General features: G+C 37.7%; 1 protein-coding gene across 1 annotated transcript in view; it reads right to left on the reverse strand.

The window, feature by feature from the left end:
• The window catches only part of SPEF2 (sperm flagellar 2), a 171720-nt gene that overhangs the window by 135774 nt on the left and 22048 nt on the right, over positions 1–13898 (reverse strand). Inside the window, exons 4-6 of the mRNA XM_060007077.1 lie at positions 12761–12901; positions 10967–11031; positions 6171–6357 (exon numbers count right to left, since the gene is read on the reverse strand). Of these exons, the coding sequence (XP_059863060.1) occupies positions 6171–6357; positions 10967–11031; positions 12761–12901 (393 nt within the window). The remainder of the gene's footprint in view (positions 1–6170; positions 6358–10966; positions 11032–12760; positions 12902–13898) is intronic.

Below are 13898 nucleotides of genomic sequence, written 5' to 3' on the forward strand. Positions count from 1 at the left end.
TGTCTACACGACAAGGCAATTTGGTTGTTGAGATGAGAGCTGGTCATTCTGACCCTGATGAAGAACGGGGTTGGTCAGATATGTCTTGGTTATTGCTTAGATGACAACACATTATGATTGAAAAGGAAAAGAAAAGAAATTACTGTTGAATGGCTGAGTCAATGCTATGTATATGAAGCTTCAGTATGAAGAACCATCAAGTGTATTAAGACCTGCAACCAAAAGTTGAGTGGAAAGGATTCTTTTCTTGTTCCATTGTACAAGTAGCTCATGTTTTAGAAACATACTTTTTCCCAAAGTTTCATTACAACTTGGGACACATTTTCTCATAGAAAAATATGTTATGGTTAAGTGCTTAGGGCAGCCTACAGATGTCTGTTTAACCCTTAACATAGATGAAATAGTCTATATCTGCAATGAATAAAATAGAAAATAAGAGAAGTCACATTTCTCTTTTTAGTATATTTAATCATATTTGGGGAAGACTTACAGATACACAATCCAAAACATGCTCAGTTTGATTGCCGAGACCTCTGCCTTTCCCATGAGTTGGAGCTAGGAGCTTACTCTGGTGCATACCATTACTTTAATTCTCCAAAGATGCCCGAGCGGCTCTCCTGGAGGAATGGAGCATGGCAGGAAAGACGTGGAAGCTAAGCATTCAAGGGTCTTTTAATTAAGAGATGGGGGAGGTGTCTGGTGTTCAAATGCCAGTTCCAAGGAAACAATCCAGAAAAGGTTCTGGTAAGGTAGAGATAGGTGCACTGGAATGAATCCCAAGAACAAGCTAAGATGCTGGCCAAATGATCACACTACCAGTTGGGAGTGTGCTTTTCACGGTCTGAAAATCTTCACTTAAATGCCTATGAAGTACTTAAACTCAACAAGTCCTAAACTAAACTCACTAACTCCCCTTTAGACCTGGTCCTCCCCCAGTATTTCCCCGTCTCCATTGATGACACTATTAACCTATGACTTGGTGACCTAAAATGTTAGGGTCATCCTAAGTCCATTCCTCTTGTCACCCTAATACAATTCTTGAAGAAGTAGTCTATTTTGCCTCCTATGTATGGTTTTAAATCACTGTCTACTCCATTCGGTACCTATTGACACTGCCCATTGACACCCCATAGTGGACATCAGCCCCTCCCCATACCTTGCCTTCCCCCCCATCCCTCTCCAGAATCTATCCTCTAAAAAAGTTAAAGTGATCCTTCTAACCTTAAGTCTCATCATTTCATTCACATAATGACATTTCTTTATGGATAACTAGGCAAGATAGCAACCTGAGCACAGATCTCTGGCTCTCTCTTTATAAGCCCAACTAAAACAAGGGTCTGTAAACTCCAGGGGGAGATTGCAATGACTTGGAGGTTAGAGAAGATGTTATGAGGCATTTCTGATAGATTCACTGCAAATGGAGCCAAATCAAAGTATCCAGGGCTGACACAAGATTCATGTCACACTCCCGAAAAGCAGCAGATACTTGAGGGAAGCAGAGGAAATGTTAACCCTGACAAGTACCATTTTCGCTTTGGAGGAGAGGAGGATGGACGGGAAGGCAGACCATGGTGCACATTCCACCACTGTGGAGCAGAGGCACTTGGGTCAGCAGCACAGGGAGGTGGGGACACTTGATGGGAAGGAAGCAGTGGGAGCGGAGGTCCCTTGCTGCATGACCCAGCCTGGTTCTAGATGTAACAGCTTCCCCAAACACAGAGAAGAAGCAGCACAGAGATGAGCTCCCTTGGTGGAAATATCATTAGTTGGAGCACTGACTTCCTCCAATGTCTCTTAGGTTGCTGGATCCCTGAACAGATCTCCAGCTAGAGCCTTAAAAAATCAATGCTAAGAGCATCCTGATTGAAAGTGAGGAAAGCTAGAAAGAATTCATTCACCCCACTTTCTAGGTAAATATCAATTATGGATTATAAGCAGAAAAATAGAAAGAAAAAACCTAGCAGCCAACACACAACTGTTTTGTAAAATAAACGAAAGTGTGTTCAAAATCCCATTGCTAGTTAATGAAACTTGAAATAGGTAGTTATTCTAAAATCTACTTTTTAATCATCTAATTTTCATGATTTGTAATTCTTTTAATTAAAAGAGTGACTATCAAGCTGACTGAGTAAAAATATATGTGAATCTGAAGTAAGAAATAACCTTTTAGCACAAAGAGATGGCAGAGTTATTCTCTGAATTTTTCACTAGGAAAGGAGTGACCGCATGGATAAACAGTTTCACTTCTTCATACTTACATGAAGCTTGGATCTCCCTTCAGTTAACAGAACCACTGAGCAGACCAGATGTAGTCAGGTGAATAAAAGAAGTATCTTCAAATGGTCTTTCACATTTCAGACATACAGATTTGTCCTATTTACTTTAACAACTCAAATCACCTTCCTCCCCAAGTGCATACCTCTTACCATCTTCTGTATCACAGCAAATGACTCCTCCATCCACTCAGCTGCCCAAGCCAGACACTGAGCCCCTCATCCCACGTTTTCACTCCCCCATGTCTAATGAATCAGTCAGTCCCATTGATTTTACTTCTAAAATAGCTCCTGAAGCCACTTCTCTCCATCTCTACTGCCACTCCCCTAAATTTAAATGGGGATAGTTTCTTACCTGGATTACAGCAACAGCTATAACATGGTTAGCCCTCCTGTAATCTATTCTTAAAACTAAAGCCAGAGCGATCTTTCTACAAGGCAAATCTAGCCTTGTCACTCTTGTTCCCCTTTGCACTCAGGATAAAATCTCCTATTTGCCTCTTTATATCTTACAAGGCCCATTATGATTTGACCTCTGGTGACTCCTGCCTGATGACATTTAGTTTGCTGAAAGCCCTGAGCCTTTCCATACGATATTCTCTCTGGAGACACAGTTTGCCTTCCACCATTTTGGCTTCTGCTGGAAACTAACCCTCATCCCCACCCCCTAAAATCACCCCCACCTTCAATTAGCTAACTCTGACCCTTCCTTATGCTTCTGTGCTATCCCCCTCCAGAAATCATCTCTGAACCAGGCCAGGGCTGGACTTCCCTCCCATGTGTCACCTGTCCCTCCCATCACCCTCATGGCACCTCCACACTCCAATGTAGTTGCTTGTTTACAGATCCTCTCCCAAACAGCAAGGTCTGTGAGAGAAGATTTCCCATTATTCTTGTTCATGGTTGTATCCTGGGACTAGGACAAGTGCCCAGAGCACAGAGGAGGTTCAGTAAATATATGTTCAACATAAGAGCTGATCAGTGATTCTCAATCTATAGCTGCATCAAATTACCTAGCGGGCTTGTTAACATGGATGACGGGACCTAATTATTCACATTCCTAAAAGTTTCCTGCTTATGCTCATGTTGTTGGTCTAAGAACTACACTTTGAGAACCACTGGAGTAGATCAAACTGAGAGGACTAACTAATTTTCCATGTTTTCTTTTAAAAGTTCCCTTTTTGATAATATCAACTGATACAGAAAAAACATTTGAAACAATTCAGTATCCTTCCATGATAAAAATTCTCAACAAATTAGGTATAGAAGGAATGTAACTCAACATAATAAAGGTCATATATGATAAGCTCACAGTTAACATCATACCTAAAGGTATGATGCTAAAAGTTTTTAGATTTTCACCATTCCTCTAAGATCAAAAATAAGACAAGTATGCCCACTCTCACCACTTCTATTGGTACTGGAAGTCCTAACCAGGGAAACTGGCAAGAAAGAAAAAGAAAAGGCATCCAAATCAGAAAGGAAGAGGTAAAACGTCTCTGTTTGCAGATGACATGATCTTACATATAGAAAACTCTAAAGACTGACTAAAAAAAAATGTTAGAACCAAAAAACAAATTCAGTAGTTTCAGTATACAAAATAAACATATAAAAATCATTTGCATTCCTACACACTAACAATGAACTATCTGAAATGAAATTAAGAAAACAATCCCATTTACAATAGCATCAAAAATAATAAAATAGTTAAGAATAAATTCAACCAAGGAGGCAAAAGAGCCACACTGAAAACTATCAAACATTACTTAAAGGAATTGAAGAAGACACAAATAAATGGAAAAGATAGCCCATGTTCCTGGATTGGAAGAACTAATAATGTTAAAATGTCCATAATACCTAAAGTGATCTACAGAGTCAATGCAATTCCTATCAAAATTCCAATGGCATTTTTTACAGAAATAGAAAAACAATACTAAAATTCATATGAAGCCACAAAAGACTCCAAACAGCCAAAGCAATCTTGAGTAAGAAGAACAGAACTGTAGGCATCACACTTCCTGATTTCAAAATATATTACAGAGATGCAGTATTCAAAACAGTATGGTACTGATATAAAAACAGACATATAGACCAGTGAAAGAGAAGAAAGAGCCCAGAAATAAATCTACATATGTACAGTCAATTGATCTTCAATAAGGGTGCCAAGGCTGTACAATGGGGAAAGGACAGTCTCTACAACAAATGGTGCTGGGAAAACTGGATATCCACATGCAGGAGAATGATACTGTACCCTTATCTCACACCATACATAAAAATCAATTCCAAATGGATTAGAGACTTACACATAAGACCTAAAACTATAAAACTACTAGAAGCAAATATAGGGAAAAACATTTCTTGACACTAGTTTAGGCAATTATTTTTTTAAATTATTAGTTTAACAATTATTTTTTAATTATTTTTTTAACATGACCCCAAAAGTACAGGCAACAAAAGTAAAAATAGACAAGTGGGATTTGATCTAGCTAAAAATTCTGCACAGGAAAGGAGACAATTGGAAGAGTGAAGAGGCAACCTACAAAATGGGGGAAATTACTACTTGTGAAACATACATTTTGGTTAATATCCAAAATATGTAAGGAATTCAAATAACTCAATAGCCAAACACCAAATAACCCAATTTAAAAAATGGTCAAAGGACCTGAACAGACATTTCCCAAAAGAAGACAAACAAATGGCCAACAGGTATTTGAAAAGATGATCAACGTTACTAATCATCAGAGAAATGCAGATCAAAACCGAATAAGATATCACCTCATATCTGTTAGAATGGCTATTATCAAAAAATATAAAATAAAAGCAAGAGATAACAAGTGTTGGCAAGAATGTGGTGAAAGGGGAACCCTTGTAAACTGTTGGTGGGAATGTAAATTGGTACAGCCACTATGGAAAACTGGATAGTGTTTACTTGAAAAATTAGAAATAGAACTACCATATGACCCAGCAATCCTACTTCCGGTACATATCCAAAGGAAGTGAAATCAGTATCTCAGAGAGATGTTTACACCCCCATGTTCACTGCAGCGCTATTCCCAATGGCCATGATATAGAAACAACCTAAGTGTCCATTGATGGATGAATGGATAAAGAAAATGTGAGACATAAACACACACACATATGTGTGTGTGTATATATGGAATACAGTCAGCCTTAAAAAAGAAGAAAATCCTGTCAGTTGTGACAACATGTTTGAACTTGGAGGACATTATGTTAAATGAAATAAGCCAGACATAGAAAGACAAATACTGCATGATCTCACTTAAATGTGGAATCTAAAAAAAGTTGAACTTATAAAAATAGATCTTAAGTATTCTCACCAAATACACACACAAAAATGGTAACTATTTTTTTTTTTTGGTGAGGTGATGAGTGTGTTAATTAGTTTGATTATGGTAATCATTTCACAATGTGTTCATATATCAAAACATCACATTATATATCTTAAATATATACAATTTTTATTTGTCAATTATACCTAATAAAACCTGGATGAAAAGTTTCCTTTTACCTCTAAATGTAACAATAGATATACATGGCTGACATAGATTTTAGATTCCTATTTTGTCAGTATTTTTTATTGTGGTAAAATATGTGTAACATAAAATTTACCATTTCAATTCATTTTTAAGTGTATAATTCAATGTACAATTAAGTAAATTCACAGTGCTGTATAACCATTACCAGATTTTAGATTCTTTAGTAAATGTTTTATGTAGATTTGTTTTCTGAATGTTATTTGCTGTTATGATGTGAGGATGTGACATTGATTCAGAGTAGCACATAATACATACATAAGATACACATATGTGTGCATAAAAGACTACATTTTGTAAAATCTTCCAGCACTGTTATTCAATCAACAATTAAATATCTTACCTCTTGTGCCTCGTGGGCTATTAACTGGTCCATTAAGAGTCTCCGCCGTCTTTTCTCCCTTTGCTGTCGTGCAAAAGCATCTTCTTCGAGGCGCTTTTGGAGTTTTTTAATGTAGTCATCATCCGAATAAGTGTTTAACAAATCAGCGGTTGTCTGGCCTGTTGTATCTAAAGAAGTCTTGGATGCACTAAGGACAATAGTTTTTATTTAAATTTTAAAAAATAACTCAATCACACACCACTACTGTGACTGTGGAGGAAGACCTCTGGAGATGGCTCCCTTGAGTGCTCTGTTCATTTATTCATACAAGCATCTAAGCAAATATTAGAACTTCAGTGTGAGATCCACAGCTTATCAACAGATTCCATTTGCCTCACCCCATTTCTGGACTCTGTATCTGTGAGGTCCTTAGCATAGCCTTCTTTCTAGGACTGGCGCCTACTTACTTACTCTTTTACTTCTCATGACCTTCACTGTGCCCAGAGATTCTGGATTTCTCTCCCTCTTCTTCCTGCTGGCTCTAGGCCTCCTGCCTCCCCTGCTTGGAGTCAAGAGTAAGGCGATATTGATAACCCAAGTGTCAGGGAAGGCATACTTCTACAAGAGTTGGCCAGGTACACTAATGTGAGGACCCTGAGAGTACTTCCATGGATGGTTCTGTCCACTACAACTCTCCTCTCACCTATGTGAATGCAAGTTGCTCTATGAGCTCCCAGTAACTTTCCGACTCCTTAGGGCAGCAGCCCAGCTCTTACTAGAAGCTCAGCAGTGGAGAGTTGACTTGTACCACGGGTCTGACCTAGCCTCTTGCCCAAGTCCTGGAGACCCAAGTGAGAAGATCTACCTTGGGGCTCTTGTCCTACCTCATGTCCAGAACTCACAGATCAGGAAGAGTTGGTGGTCTCACCAACAGAAAGCAAACACACTCAATTTAGTGAGGCAAATGGTGGCTTAGTACAGAATTTATAGATTCATTCAAAAGTTGCCTTTAAAATTAAAAGATACATTTTTGTGTACATAAGGATCAAATAATCAATTCTCATCTGCATACTCTTTAAAAAATAAAAAGAATACAACAGTACAATGGTATAAGATATAACGTTACTTGCCAAGAAATAATGACTTTTAATATTATGAATAATTATTATTCTTAATGTCATAAGTTATTGATGTGTTCAGTTTAAAATATAACTTATAATCTTATTCAAAAGACAAGGACACATTATTATGGTAGGCAGGGATTAAACAGTCATCAATTCTCATATAGACAGAAGTGTTCTTATAAAAGCATAGCTAATTCATGTTTAATGAATAATCACACGTGTTGTTTTTAATCTGAGGCCATGCAGTTTCATTAAATCAAAGATCAAAATCATTTACATAGTTGAATTAAAATTCTTAAATTATAATTAGTTCTGTTTAATAATCACATATTTATGGTATGGATATTTTATTATAGTTCATTATTTGTACATTTGCTGCTTCCAGTTGAACTCTGAGCGCAGAAGAAAAGTATCCTAGTTTACTCTCCTGTGTACCTGTGCCTCATAGTCCTGACATGTAGCTAATGTCTGCTAAATTTCAAATAATACGCTAAGAAGCACTATACAAGTGTAATATAACTTAAAAAATCACACATTGAAATTCTGGTTATTTTATCAGCAGGGGCTCAACCTTCGATTGTATTCTGCCACTGAGAGTCACTGAGCAGAAACTGTGTAGCTAACAAAGCCTCAGTAAGATCAAGGACAAATTTTAACCATATTTATTTATTAAGATTTAGTGCAATTAAGTATTTATGAAAATTGTGTGGCGTAACTTTTTCAGATCCTTCATCAAAATCCTTACTATATTTTTACTTAAATGTGTTGTTTAAAAGATGTTGCCTCAGGTTGAGCATGGCTTAATAGCTCTCTCAACACTGTATTTATGTCACCAACAATATACTTAAGATACTGGTTCTCCTTTGTTCATCAATCAGTCTGTCCAACCATCCATCCATACACCCATCTGCTGTCTTATGCCAATTAAGGCCTGAAGAAAGCTACGTGATATTTACTTGAATAAATATTCATTTTACTGAGATGTGGGTTTCTTGAGGGCAATAATTATGTTTTCTTTATATCTGTTTGCTTTCCAGGCCTCCATAGAGTTAATAATTGTACGTGTATGAATTATTAGTGATAGGAACCTTGGCAAAATTTGTGTATATATATAAGCAGTTGCTAGAAGGAGACTAAGGTAAATCTGTGAATCCAAATGTCAGATTACAGCAGCCAACAGCCTCAGCTAAAGAAACAAAGAGCAGACGGTATTTATTATTTGTCTTAAAAAATAAAGAAATAGTTCATGTGGGGAAAAAGCAGCAGTGGTTGTTCTTGCATTGCTCTCACTGAGACATCATTTCATTCTTTCACAAAAGAGAAAAGATAGACTTTGAAGTGACATCCCTGGGAAAGTCTTTCAAAGGCAGGCTATGAAAGGGGCAGCTGTGGAAATTGCTCCTAAGGTCAACCCAAGAGATGATTTTAGTGTTCTCTGTCATCAAGTAGTGTGAAGTTTCTGGAAAAGCCCAGAACATGCTTGATTCTAAGCTAAGGATTCAGAATGAACTAAAGAAGCAGTGGTCAATAACAGAGATTAAGAACGGCCATATTGTACCATAGTTCTTTTCTCTTCAAAAGTTTGCTCTAGACCAGCGCTTCTCAACATTTTTTATTTGGGGGTCCATCAGAAAAAATGTCTTTTGTGAAGTGTACTGGAAGGGATTTGGAGTCACAGATGGGGCTGCTCACAGCCACAGGTGACTGGTCCAGGGACTCTAGCTGCCCCAGGCCCTATCCTGCTGCTCTGAGAAGTGAGGATGTCCATATCTCATGGGCCCGCAGCGGTAAATCTCTGGCAAGACCAAGTGGAGGCTTCTGCAGAGAAAGGACTTGTGATAGACACTTCTATTTCCCTCCCTTTTCCCTCAAAACAGAGCCACGGTTTTATTCAGGAAAACAACTTACCCAGCTAAGGTCTACAATTCCCAGCCTCCCAATCTGCTAGGTATGGCCATGTGACTGAATTCTGACTAATAAGGCATAAGCAGAAATGTTATATGGGGCTTCTTGGAAGGCTCGTATAAGGAGCAATTTCAGATTGGATGTCCACTTTTGCCTCTCCTCCTTCCTGATATTGGAACGTGGGCCAAATGGCCGGAGCCTCGGAAGCTATCTCTTATTTGCGAATGTGACTTTGAAGACAGAAACCACACATCAGGACGGTGGAACTAAAAGGAAGGCTCAGTCCTCGTTGCCCTTGGAGCAGCAACACATGCCCTGGGCTGCTTACCTTCTGATTTCTATTAATATTATAGGAGAGAGAAGTAAATATCCATCTAATTTAACCCACTCTGGTTTTGGGGTTTCTAAGCTAACTGATAGAGAGGCCTAGGGTTCAGGTTGGGTTGGGAAGGCAATGAGGATGAGGGTGAATGTTTGTACAGGAAGGATCTTTAAAACATTGAACCACAGACAGGGCAAGGACACTAATGAATCAAAATGGATGCTGGTACAGGGATTGGGAGATGCTGCTGTGCTTGGTGTTGATTCTGGTTGCTAAACTGTGTGGAAATCGAGGTGTCCCAAGAAAGGAGTGGGCTGCGGGGCTGCAGAGAATACCATTCACCAAAAGCAACAGAGTGTTTCAATATTTTAAGATAGTCATTCTGGTGGACACCGTCTGTTTATCATTCCGGAACATGTGGCTGGGGAGATGAGTGAAAGAGTTGGAAGAAGTGGAGTGGTTTCATGGGCCAAGGTCAAGGGTGGGCGTGGCGGGGGTCAGGTGGCAGCTGCATGGGGGAGTAGGCTTGGGCTGTGGTTATTTTAGGAGTGAGGTGAGCACTGATGAATATGGGGAGGGTTCAGAGTAGGACATCAGGAGTTTCTGCAGAGGGAAGGGGGAAAGGCGATTAATGTATACATTCTTCATTCTGCTTCACTTTCCTTTCACCCTTGACTTCCTCACCACTTCTCCTTCTAGCTCATTCTTATTCTTCCTCATTTGACTCTATTCCCTCTCCTCAAAAATATTAATATGGAACTGAAGTGTATAATTCATGCATATTTTTCTTCTTTAAGAGATTTATTTCCTATTCTATAAAACATAAAGGAGAAGAGTTTAGATAGTTTCCATGAAAAAAATGCAGAGAAATTCAAGCTGTTCCTATATGTGTAGTCCCTAATCAATTATTTTCTGTGAGTCAATGACCCCTAATAGGAAACAAAAGGGGAGAAGATCTTTATCTTTAGGAAAGAGAAGCCCATTAACCAGGCACTTTCTGTAAAGAACTCATTGAACTGTTTTAGCGACATTCAGTCAACAAACTCATCCAACAACTTTTTACTGCCTGGTCCCTGTGCTAAATGCTGAGGATGCAACATGACAGCAACCAAACTAGAGTAATAATGGCTTTTTTGTGACAAATGTAAATTAATGTAACTTGAAAAAATGTTAGTGAGTGTTTAAAAAATATGTGTGAACTTACAAGGGTAAGTATAACATAGAAAAATAAATTAACCTCACATCTCATAATAGCCACTTTCCCTTTTGATTTTACAAAAATTGTTAATGAACAACTAATCTGAATTTTAGCTCATTTATCTTCCTTAATATACGCTCTTAATGAAGATTCTACAAGGTGAAAATATCTTTGGAACAGCTATTTCAGGTAAACTATTTCTAAATATTCAAAAGTTAGAGTAGAACAGAATGCAGTTTTGTGATTACTGAGATAATTTGCATCCCACCTTTCTTTTGCTTGGAGATCCTTTTTTATTAATGCTTCAAACTTCTTAATCTCATTGGCCACATCCTTTAAAGGAAATTCATTATCAGTTTTTCACCTCTAAAAAAACATTGAAAATTTTCATTTACCACATTCATTCAAATGTATAAAGTGACATGCGTTACTAATTCAAGCTATTTAGGAAGCAAGATCTGAAAAGCTACATTCTAGAATATTTTTCTATTCTGATTTGTTACTTTTAGACTAGGCTAAATATATATAAAAGAAGGTGAAAATTGCCTAACCCGAATCATTCAGTTCACAAGTCTAGCTCTGACAGTACATCAAAGGGCATTTAATGAGAATAAAGATTATCAAACAGTCAGGACGTGCATTCTTAATTACAATTCTTTTAAATGAGAATAAGCATTTTTTTGGACGTAAATATTTCTTTTTTTTTTTTTTTTTTTTTTTTTTTTTTTGCAGTACGCGGGCCTCTCACTGCTGTGGCCTCTCCCGTTGCGGAGCACAGGCTCCGGACGCGCAGGCTCAGTGGCCACGGCTCACGGGCCCAGCCGCTCCGTGGCATGTGTGATCTTCCCGGACCGGGCCACAAACCCGTGTCCCCTGCATCAGCAGGTGGACTCTCAACAACTGCGCCACCAGGGAAACCTTGACATAAATATTTCTTTAAAATCATCTTGAGTGTTTTAAACATTTAAGATTGTGCAACCTTACTTACACTATTAATTTGCTCTCTGAAAATTAATTTTAGCTAATCCTCTGCCTACTGCAAATCCTTATTAATAAGCTTTAATCAACTCAGGGAAACATGAGAATTAAATACTTTTACTAAAATGGGGTCAGAAAAAAGCCTCTGTGGGTAGTACTTTTTAGAATCTAACTATAGGATTTTTTAATATTAAAAAAATGTGAATTAATATAAAATACAATGGATTTAGAAATCCAATCTCAATCTCTGCTTTAACAGCATTGTGTACTTGAGTAAAACATGTCAGTTTTCTGAGTCTCATTTTCCTTATCTAAAAAATGGGGAAAATAATACCCTACTTAGAGAATTATTTACAAATTAAAGATGATGTGAAGTGCCCAACCCACAACCTGGCATATAGCAGATGATCAATAAATGGTAGTTATTAATCTTTTTTCTTAAGGGAGAGAATATCCCTAACAATCATTATAGTAGTATACAGTGTGGATTGCAGGAATTAGTATCAAAATGTAGTATTGTTCCCTTGTGAAATATAATGAGATTATATCCTATTGGAATGATTGACAGCTGGCATGGTCTAGTAAAATATCAATAGTGTACGTATCTTAAATTTAAATATGATGAGAGCAAGCAATTTGCTTAACATTTCTAGGATTCATAGAAAACAGTGCAGCATGGGGAGGAGGTATTGAGGAAAAGCAAATAGTAGGAATGGCATACGCATGGTATGGGTACTTGGACTGGCCCCTGTTGTACCCATGGGTATCATGACCCGTTACAACAGCACCCACTCTGGCATAGTTTGCTAGTAACCACAGAATCCACAACACAGGAGCCGCACAGGTTCTGTCATTTATTAGAATTTGCCATCCCTGTCCTAAAGCTACATTCTCTGTTTCTGAACAAATAACTATAAAATGGATTGGATATGCATATGGTGGAGGAGTTTTCAATGAGAAGGGACAATACCAGAAGTAATTCAAAAAGGAAGTAGGGAGTTCAGGGAAGTCTCTATATGTTTTAGGGAAAGATCATCCTTTCATTAAGATAAACACAACACATTATTAAAGGGTTATCACTTACCTCTGCCTCTTTTTTCTTTTTCAACGCTTTTTGAGCGTCAAGTGCTTTCAGAATACGATTTGATGCGGGTTTGGGAATCTGTATGATAGCTGCTTGGATTTTAGCCATTATTTCATTTTGTCGTCTTCTGCTCAAGCGTTGCTAAATATCCCATACACATTAGTTTAGTTATTCAGTTCATCAGAATAATATGCAATGTTATACACTCACGGGTACACAGATACACAAATTTTCCATTGAAATTTTCGGAACTCAGCAATTAACCAATGGAAGAGTCAATATAACTTATTTTGAAAAGTATGATACTGAAACACAATTTTGGAATCCCCAAATTATGTCGATCAAATGTGTGTATTTTCATTCTGGGTAGCAACCCTCCCCCATACCACTGAAGCATCTGAAGCATTCATTTCTACCAGACAACTTAAAAAGAGGTCGAGTTGTCCCACTGTTCCAGAGAATGGCAGTTCTAGTTCTTTGCCGCAGGAAGATGCGACCATCAGCAAAGGTGGAGACAGAGAAAGGGGAAAAGTGAGGGAGAGAAAGGTGAGAGCAGGCAGAGCATGAGGCTTGTACCAGGAACTGGCAGCTCGGGCTGGATTCATGCCTATGCAATGCGTAATATAGACATAAGTGGCAAACAATATACTATGCACTAATGAGTTTCTGGAAAAATTGTTCTATAAAACCTTTTAGATTTTAAAAGATCTTTGTTCTTCCTGGAGTTTTTGAAATTTTTCAAGTTTCTCAAAATGCATGTGGACAAGATCTTTGTTCATGTGTTTATATTTTTCTTGAAACCTATGTGTAACCTGCATCAGATTGAAATCAGTTTGACGTGGTATCAGGTTTCTATGTCTCTAAATGAAGAAAGCATTTCAAGAAGATTCCATTATTAGAGAAAAAAGAGTATATTGTCATTATAAGCACACATAAAATTTGCCTTCAGAATAAAATTTCTATGAATTACTACTGTTGATGGCTAAAGCAAATTCAAGTCCCATACCAATCACTCACACCCTTAATTGATGTAAGGACAATAAAAATGCATGATATATGCTTTTATAATTAAACTTTTTGCCCTGAGTTTAATTTTCAATGCATGGTATTTGTATCCTTACAAATTCATTTTCATAAA

The sequence above is a fragment of the Delphinus delphis genome, chromosome 3 (genome assembly GCF_949987515.2).
Source record: "Delphinus delphis chromosome 3, mDelDel1.2, whole genome shotgun sequence".
NCBI lineage: Eukaryota > Metazoa > Chordata > Mammalia > Artiodactyla > Delphinidae > Delphinus > Delphinus delphis.